Genomic DNA, 9865 nt, shown 5'->3' with positions numbered 1-9865 from the left:
GTGATATTTAAAACATTGCCACTCCAATACATGCTAATAAGATTATTGTTGCAATGAAATAACCTTCTAAAATATTAAACTTGTAGCAGGAATATAATGACTAACTAATAGTACATGCATTGGGATAAGCATGTCATGTAAAATGGTAAAGTTTTATCAAGCAAGTGTTGAGACCATGGTCATCTTTTGAAAAGGAACAAGACCTAAATTTACTCACAACATTAAAAAATGATTATTATTCAATAAAATTAAAATGTTTTCTTTAGTGTCTTATTCAACAAATATTTACAGTGGTAATGTTATTTCCTGAAATATTTATTTACCTATTTTTCTTATGTTTGCCTCACTCTCATTTTTGTTCAATAAAATTTACCATCATGTGATTGCACGTGTTCAGTACAATATTGTACTGGAAAAAAATAAAAACAAAAAATGGCATAGACCACTGTATGGACAATCTCAAAAACAGTGGGTACTACGTAATATCATGTTGAATTAAAAAAAAATACATGGCATTCATTTCATTCAATTTTCACGTACAATATATTATTGTGAATTTTGTGTTAACAAGTTTACAAATGTTTTGAAAAAAATAAAATTTGTAAGATTTTTTTTTTTTTTTTTTTTTTTTTTACTCTAAACATATGAAGGGTTAGACATTGAGTGTGACTTGAAGAGTTGAATTTACACTTGAAGAGTTGAAGACAATTATTATTATTTTTTATTTTTATTTTTTTCTGTTATTTTCTTCAATTACATTAAGAGCTAGAAAAAGCATGTGTTGATACAGAATCTGTCTGCATTGATTATTCTTTCAGCCCATGCTTGGAATCTGCACAACACCCCCACCCCACCATCTCCAAACCTGGGTTAGTTGAACGTCCTCGGTAGATGCACAAAATGATTGACCCCTTGAATGAGGGCAAAGCAGGCACCACAACCATCACTCATGGTGGGACTCGCGCGCGCTTGATCCCTAGACTCTCGTCCTCGTCTTCTTCAATCATCTACTCTCACATACACTTGGAAGAAAACTATACACCAAGTCTCTCATGACTGAAGCCTTTTTCCCACATATCTAGTGAGATGGCATCCCCTCATTTATACAGAATATTGCGGTTTTGCAACAAAAAAAAAACAAATACAAAAAAGAAGCACAAAGACATGTTGACTTGCTCTTTTTCTTCACTGAAAGCCTAACTTGTATTAATACAAGTTTGACTCTGTTGGACCATTGAATATTGCTGGGTTTCTATCATGTTTTGAAGGGAAGCCAGACCTACTTCGATTCAATTGTTCAACTTCAAAAACAAGGGTATAGATAAAGATGGAGGTTTTAGTTTCAATTTTGGTTCTAATTTTAGTTCTAATTTTATTATGAATTGCCTACAAGGAGTGGAAACGAAGTGAGGAGTTGAAGATGCAATTCCTTGGAGTGCATGAGTTTGCTTTCTATCTCCTTTCTACAAGAGTGTTGTGGGGTGGTAGCTCAAAAGGCTTTTTTGTAGGTGATTGGAATTTTGCAATTGGGGAAATACACGTAAATTGTACTGGGGAAAAGAAAAACAAACCATGTGCGTATGCCTTTGTTCCAACCAATCTACATCTACTCCATTATTGAGCTTGGAAGTCAAGAGGAATTGCAACTACTTGGTGGTCAAATGCAAAGTGGACTTTTTTTTTATTTTTCTTTTTTCCCCTATTTTCTCTTCATCTGCAGAAATGCTATGTATGACTTTGTGTAGGCATCTACGTTTGGATTCAAAATCTTTTGGAAGGTCCACATTTTGTTCATGCCATGTTGCTATAACAACATTAATAATCATAATAGAATAGAATAAACAAACAAATGTAGTACATAGAATCCATGTTCCTTACTTCTAATGTGTATGTGCCTGGTTACAAAAAAGCAATAGGGAATATGGGTTTTAGACCCCTTCTATGTCCATAGTAGCTTGTGACTTTGAAGGCATGTTTGCATTTGCTTTCTACTTGCTAGCACATATGAAAAAATAAAAGTAAAAATAAAAATGTGCACTACATATTTCAAAGGTAAATACGATTTTATGCCATATATGTAACAAATAGACACTGTATCAAAGGAAAAGATTGGCAGTGAAAAATTTTAAAATTTTAAAAATTAAAAATTAAATAAAAATTCTATCCTTCAATACATTTTGCAACCTCACTATAACACAAATTTACATTCTGTCTAACCAAGTAACACAACAGTGCTTAACAAAAACATCAGCAATAAAATTAAAAAATAACCACATCAACAGAAAAACAGCTTTTGTTCAAGGTAAGTGTTTTAAAGAACATATATATATATATATATATTTTACTTTCACGGCTCCGGTTGGAAAATCCACACCCAAGTCTCACTTTGCCATAACCCAATATATAATGCAACAACAAGTACAACTAATCCCCAAATTTATAAAACCACTGTTTTACTTTAGGATATAAGCAAGCCATCCACACACTCGTGCAAATTAGAAACGGTCTTTAGACTTATAGAAGAAAAAAGAATAAAGAACAGAGTTGGATTTGTAGGAGCACAGTTGAAACCCAACTGAACCTGACAGACCTACATTCATAATAGATAATTATTTATTTCACCCAATTTTGCGCGGAATTACGTGACGAAAGCGCGTATATTGACTGGGAAAAGACTGCGACACGGGAATAGGCGGTGGGATCAAGGGGCGGTGAGGAAAAACGTTTTACTTTTTTGCCCCCCTTTTTGGCGGGGCAGACAACCCGCTGCCCGCTGCACACGGCTTGGCCTGCTTCGGCGTCCCCGCCGGGTCTCAGCTCGAGGCTCTTTATAGCCGCGCCCCCACTTCTTCGCTCTGCAGTATATTAGTTTCATCGATTGTAGCTTCTCACGCTTTGAGCTCTCCGACGCCTCCAACGTCTCTTATCGCCGCCCCACATTGCCCCCACAAGCCTCCATTCTTGTCAGAGACAAATACTGTGCGTTGGGCTTGCGAGGAAAACACTGTGAACCATCTCTCCAGGTTGCGGAACAGGGTCGCTGATCACTGCAGAATGGCTTCCACGATGAGATCTGTGAAGAATTTCGCCCTCGTGGCTGTGGTTGTTGCTTGCTCCTTGGCCGTGAGCGTGAGCGCTCAGGCCATGGCTCCCGCCCCACCCCCGGAAAGTCACGCGGCGTCCGTGGCGCCCGCCGTGGTGGCGCCGGTGATCTTCGCTGCCTTGGCGTTCGTTGGTGCCCACATTTGGTAAGGATGTTGAGAGTGCGCGGAGGTTGTTGGGCGTTCCACAGGTGATGATGATTTTTCAGGATGTGACGTGGGAGATTATTTTGGAGACGATTGGTTTTCTGGGGTGGAAGGATCTGTGTACTGGCCGTTTCGCTTGGCGCGGTTTTTTGTGAGTTTTACTGTCGGAGGACGATGTCAAACGTCACGGTGATGGATTTCCTCCAAAGTCTTCTGTTAGAGCGGCTGGGTTTTTGAGCTTGCGTTGTTGTTGCAACAGTTGGGCTGTAGCTCGGTAGAAGGTTGCTGGCGGCCGGGAAGCTTATTTTCTTAGGATTTGAGCGGCTGTAAAAAATTTGTGATAAAACGTAGGCTAGGATTTGATCGAAGGTGCGCCTCCACTGCCCTATATCCCAGTGGAGCGACTCCTGTGAACATGACCATTGATAGAGGTGATTTCATTCATAATACGTGACAAGACGTCCACAGGTTCGAAGTTCTCTCTAAGGTTCTATTTGTGGACCTGTTGTCCAATAAAACGATGAGCATTCATCCTAATTAAATTTCTTCTCTCTGGCTTTTTGCCTTATATGCTTGTGTATACTGTAATGTTTTCTTTACGATGAGCATGGAAATCTTGTTTTGGAAGTTTTCCGAATTGTACGCTGTAGGTGTGTTACATGCTTGATTCACGGAGTTTCGACATGCATGTTACACTCGCACCTGTATGACAATTTCCTTTTACTGTTTCATCAACTCTGCACATGTGACAATAAGCAAATGATCTTCTCTCTGTATCTGAGGTAAACAACTCCGGGCGGGCTAACTCATCTTTGTCGTCATCCGGCTGGCCAGAACCTTTTTCTACTCTCAGTCGGTCTGCTCAAAGTTTCCAAGATATACCGTAAGTAATCCTTACAGAATAACAGTGTAAGCGAATTTATTCATCTTCCCTCCACCCTTTTCTTCCCCATGGTACTAGGTGGAGGGGGTTTGTGCACGGTGGGGCAGTATCTAACTATTCTTACCCTTACATCACCATCTGATGCCGCATCTTTGCAGTGCTGCTACCACCTTAAACAATAGTAGCCGTTGTCATGACAGTCTGCACTGAAGCTCCTGACCCAACTGTGATCGCTGTACCTCACATGCCAAACCCCTCCGTCCCAGGTGCACATCAGTCCAATCCCGCCCCGCTTCCTGGCTGGCTGGCTGGCAGGCATTCTGTCAGAACCAGGCCTCATTCGCTGTTGGCTGTTCCCTGGCTACAGCCGTGTCCTTGAAGCTCTGCAACAGCTCTGTCGCTGTCTGTCCTCAATCGAGCTGGAGCTCCTCTAGCTCCCGTACTCAACCTCATGCATTCCTCTGCGATGGTCTGGCACCCTTGTCTATCTGTCAAGATAGATAAGACAGACTTTGATTGCTCTGTGAGTTGGTCTCTTCGCAGCTTTTGTGTGTGTATCCCTATCCGTTTTTGTTAAGGTTCATGTGGTGGTATTGCCTTTATGTATTGTAGATTTCTCTTTGGAGTTTGCCATGTAAGTGATGATGTCTCGCGTCTTACTGGTTCCGGGATGTGTTCGTGATTTTGAGTACAAGACGGAGGACATAAGTAGTGCAATCTTCCGCAGAATGGTGTAATGAAGTATGTGGACTAAGTTTTTCAACAATTAAAGTTTTGAAGTGTTTGGATTGATTAGTAACAACAATAACAAGTGAGTTCGACAGAATGGTGTGTGTATGTGTTGTTCTTTCTTGTGTGTTTGTTTGCGAAGATAAGAAAACTGTTGGTGGACGATGACATTACTAATCTTGTAATTTCAAACATTGGATTTTTCAGAGTATGAAACTCCGCTATAATACCCATGTTGCAATATTTTGTGTGGAGTATACACAATTCTAATAAAGACTACCCATGTATATATATATATATATATAATTGGAGTGCTCGAAAAAAAAAAAAAAAAAAAAAAAAAAAGAAAAGAAAAAGAAAGAAGGAGAAGAAAAACCCTACTTCTCCGCGTGTACCGTATAAACACTTACAGTATCAATATCAATAATTAGAATTATAACGAAACAGTCTCAATTAGAGATTGATACAAAAAATGAAAGAAAGAGACTCGAAAACTGAGGCAGTGTTGGCATACATTATTCTCCACTTACTTTTTGTGTTTCAAATTGTCGTGAGACTAGTTCATGCAAACTTGCAATTCTTGCTTCAATCATGTGAGAGGGATCTTGTATAGCTCAAACACTAAAAGAGAGACAGAATCTCCACCTTCAACATTATCGACAATAATTATGGTCTACACAACAGGTTGTAGCAAGCTTACGAACATCACTCCATTCCCATGCGTATGCGTGCCAGTTTTTCACATGTTACATGCTCAACAACACAATCGCTTAGTAGTTTCGTTCTGGTTCGACAAGTCTAAGCTCAATAATTCAGCAAAAGAGATATTGGAGTTACTTTTGAGTCATCACTCGTGGATCACAATGCATGGAGCCTCCACTTTCGAGGAAGCCCTTCCTCCGGCTCCTGCACACGGGAAGTAGTAATCAAAAAGTTTTTACTATGAAGACAGGGAGACCAAAAACCTCACTTCACAAGGATTTCGATGAGGATAGAACATATTGTTCGTGCTTCTCATTGGCGATTTGAATTGTATGTAGGGACTCTACAACGTACTGGAGACGAAATTATCTTCTTAACGCAAATTTCCTGCACTTGAAGAGAACTTTTACACACGACACGTCTGAAGGACATCTCAACATACTATGTCATGCTAGTGATGAGCCGTCGAAAACCTGGCGCACATAACGATGTGTAGGCAAAAAAGAACACACTTGGGAACATGGCAAGTGTTCTGAAAGAAAAAATAGAACGTGCACGTTTTCCCACACATTAATAACATAGTACCACCATACGTCATCTGGCTCCTGCTACTTCAAACTGCTTCTCGGTGTTGCAAGCCTTGATCCAGGCGATCATGCCACATGATCAAGTATATTAAGAAATGTTTTCTTTTTTCTTTTTCTTGACTACTTCCCTGCAAAACTCTGTTGCATCCCATGGCATGTGTGGCATTGGGATCTTTACAAGGTGCACAACTAAGTTGCCATGGGCTCCTGACCAGTTGGTGGAGGAAAAGTCAAAAATATCTCGGACAGACAGGGCCGTAAACGGCCAATTCATCCGGGCAGGAATTCTGGGAGCAAGCAACTTCATCTGCAGAATCAGAGTTGCGTATAGTTGCAACGCTCTTTCTATGTTTTCAGCTAGATTTCGATCTCTTCTCTTTTTTCTTTTTCTTCTTGCTATCTTTCTCAATCTCGGAATTCCCTATAGATCCTTCTGTCGCAGAAAGGTCGGTTTTTTTCTTTTTCTTCTTGCTCTCCTTCTTGACCTCAGAGTTTCCAACGGATCCCTCCGTCACACCACTTGTTTGCTTCTCGTCTGTAAGAGCCCGTTTCTGAACCGATCTCGTTGAATCTGCATTAAAACTGACCACTCTTAAAACCAGATGAGGATCACCTCTCAATACATAACAGGGCATAAGTCTTCCCATAAAAATCACCAGTGAAAAACTATAGTGGAATGGGCTATGCAAATATGCCGAAGGTTGCATACGGAATTTGATGTCAATACATGAACACAATTGGGTCCTTAACAGTAAGGTCAGATAACTCTCTCTTATCTCCAACAACATTTAGTCAATCACAGACGGCGTTCCTGCTTGGAAGCTGTACATACCTCCTCTAGATTTTTCCCCTGATGTTATGCCAGATCTTATGCTACGGCCACCAAGTGAAGTCTCTTTCTGTATCTCAAGCTGTCGTCTAAAACATACTTTAGATGTAATTCTACGCACTGGAAAAGAAAGATGCCACAGCGACTATCGTTAAAATCGTGGATACGTTCAAGGTCGAAAAGACAGAAATTATCTTTAACGAATACGCATGCTTAGTTGGCATCGAAAAATCACTTAAAAGCTAAGATACCACGACAACTTCATAAGTGAGTACCAAAAAAGAGATTGTACACTGAAATTCAAAAAGCACACCTGCTTGGTTGAACAAGCCATTTAGTTATAAGGACAAAAGAATGTGCACCGAAATAGCAGTTTAAGATCTCTACAAACTTACAATATTAAGAAAAAGTGGTAAAAAATCTAAGGAGGACGTTACCAGTGACTTGACTCCTAAATTCAAAGAACTGAGTCGACAAAATAATACTATGGTCACAATGCAGGTCGTGGACTAGGGATCTCTTACCAGAATGCTGAGAAGAGCCTGGCATTATTGCATATAACTTCTTCCTATCCACATTCTCCGTCACCACGTTACATATATCTCCTAAAAACATCAAAATCTCGAGTCATTGATTGTTGAAAAATCCTCTAGTACTATATGAAATCTCGATTGGCAAATTGAAATACACAAAATCGGAACCTATGGACTACTTGTAGTCATCACTGTTTGGTAGAATTTTCTACTAGGATTTTTAGAAAACAAAATCCTATGAACTTCCTAGGCTGATGCCACAACTTTAAGCAACCCACGCAATCATCTGGAACGCTAGGGACAGAAATATTACACCTGTTCTTTCCTACGAATGGCTAGAAAAAATAATTAAAACCGCTGCAAGAATTACACGCCTGACGTTGCACGCCCCTCCTAAACCAACGGTTCTCTGCCCCAATGTAGAATTCCTAGGACAAACAATCGCAAGGTAGTGGATTCATAACCTACCTCGAATGCTGTAGAAGTGCCCAATTTTGCCATCCGAATCAGGAGGTTGTATGACCCATTGTTTGTCCATCAAGTCCTTGGGACCTAACTGTAAAGCCAGCGTATAAGGTCAGATTGCAGCACGAGCGTCATTCCAACGCCTTCAAGACCAAAACCAAATACATGCAGCCCACACCACGACACCTCCTTGTTCTCAAGATGCAACAGAATCTCCGGCAATCACTTACACATTGATAAGATAACCGCTCTTGCATAAACAAAAAGCCCATAATCTGTTACTCTATACCCCTCCCACAGTGAGAAAAAGCCACAAGTCCATGAAACGAATGCCAACAGTGAGACGGAAACAGTGGGGCTCACTTCGTTCACAGGGAGTTGCACGAGCCATAGCTCGGTGTTGGACGATGCCGCTTCTTCCACGAGAGGCGCCAGAAGCTCCACTTGTCGAAACCCATCGCCAGGCGAGTACCCAGAGTACCCATCGAGCATTTTGGCTTCCTTCATGGCGCAGCTGGTTGTGTGCGCTTCTCGCAGAACAAGGCGCGACGATTGAACATCGCAAGGTGAGGCGAGTCAGAGCCCGACGTAGGCAAAGGTTAGGGTTTTAGGGTTCTGCCTGAAACTTTCAGACGCCTCCATTACTTTTTCAGCCTCTTCGGGTTTCTGATAAAGTAAAAGAAGATGACGAAGAAGCAGAGAGAGAGAGAGAGAGAGAGAGAGAGTGTGTGTGTGGAGAGCAGTGGGGAAAGAAAAGGAGAGAAAAAACGAAAGTAAGGAAAGACAAGGAAATCAAAGAAAAAGAAACTAGGTCTTCTGTACACGTCTTTGTTTCCGCTGAAAAGAGTTTGTTTATAGTAGAGAAGTTGCATCTCCATTGCGTGCTACTGTACAAAGCTTTTCCTTAAGAGTCAGCCCTGAAATATAACTACAAATACATCAAAAGAACGTTGGAAAACCAAACTATAGAGAGGATCAGTAGTGGTCCACATTTAATAAATATAAGCCCCTGCTAATATCAGAGACCAGTTTATATCACTTTAAGAATGTTGCTGATATGCTCTGATATACCCCTCCTCATATTAAACATACAATTTTGTAATTGTTCGCAGGAAAATATTACCTGCTTTCGTTCTATCATTCTTTTCCATTCTGTTCCTTCCTCTGCGTCTTCCAAATTATTTTAGCAAAGCTGTCGTCATTGTGCTTGTTCTCACCTTTAATGAACACCTGAAACTCTTCTCGAATGTACAATTACGAAGACGACGAAGCGTCTCACTAAAACTGCAATTTCAGACTTCTTCCGTGGCTACAAAGCTATTTTCCTCCGTCAACTGACGATATCCTAATGGAGCTCAATTAAAATCACAAGATTTTGTGACGCAGTGCCGGATATACAACGTTCGAAACCTCATCAAATACAAAAATCTCCTAATACGTCCTATTACACGTCTCCTGACGATTATTTCTTTGCTTATGCATTTTCTATGCTAAAACTGGGGTTAATGTGCGACATGATAATCTAGTTGAAAGAGAAGTAACGATTGCCAGACAATGGAATCGATGTTTCTCGCCACATAGGTACACTTCGGACAAAATTCATGAAGGATCAAATATGAAGCAATGCATTCATGCTGCTTGTCTTGAATCGATCCACGCTCGTCAATTTCTTGATTTTCAATTAAGGAATTTCAATACTAACTTGTAGACAAGAAGTTGAAGTGATGAGGAGGGCACAACCTGTAATAAGTGTGGAACAATTTCTTCACACAGACCTCAGAAGCCCTCATATCACATTATGGTCTTGAATGTACATATCTGGACATCCCATCTTTACTTGGCCGTTGCTGAAGTCGCTAACGCACTACTTGGATGGGGAAAGTCGCCAT

At 40.6% G+C, this 9865-nt stretch overlaps 1 protein-coding gene across 1 annotated transcript; it reads right to left on the bottom strand.

The window, feature by feature from the left end:
* Nucleotides 1–6092: 6092 nt before the first annotated feature.
* LOC112274271 (uncharacterized) lies at nt 6093–8543 on the bottom strand. The gene is made up of 5 exons (XM_024503592.3): nt 8340–8543; nt 7980–8067; nt 7503–7583; nt 6982–7098; nt 6093–6720 (listed from the first exon to the last, which is right to left on the bottom strand). The coding sequence occupies exons 1-5, from the start codon at nt 8481–8483 to the stop codon at nt 6503–6505; spliced, it is 648 nt and encodes a 215-aa protein (XP_024359360.1). The 5' UTR covers nt 8484–8543; the 3' UTR covers nt 6093–6502.
* Between the last annotated feature and the right edge of the window lie 1322 nt (nt 8544–9865).

This window comes from Physcomitrium patens, chromosome 21 (assembly GCF_059467195.1).
Source record: "Physcomitrium patens ecotype Gransden chromosome 21, ASM5946719v1, whole genome shotgun sequence".
NCBI classification, from domain to species: Eukaryota; Viridiplantae; Streptophyta; class Bryopsida; order Funariales; family Funariaceae; genus Physcomitrium; species Physcomitrium patens.
Note: the sequence above shows the minus strand (reverse complement) of the source record. Positions and strands in the feature narration are given on the sequence as shown.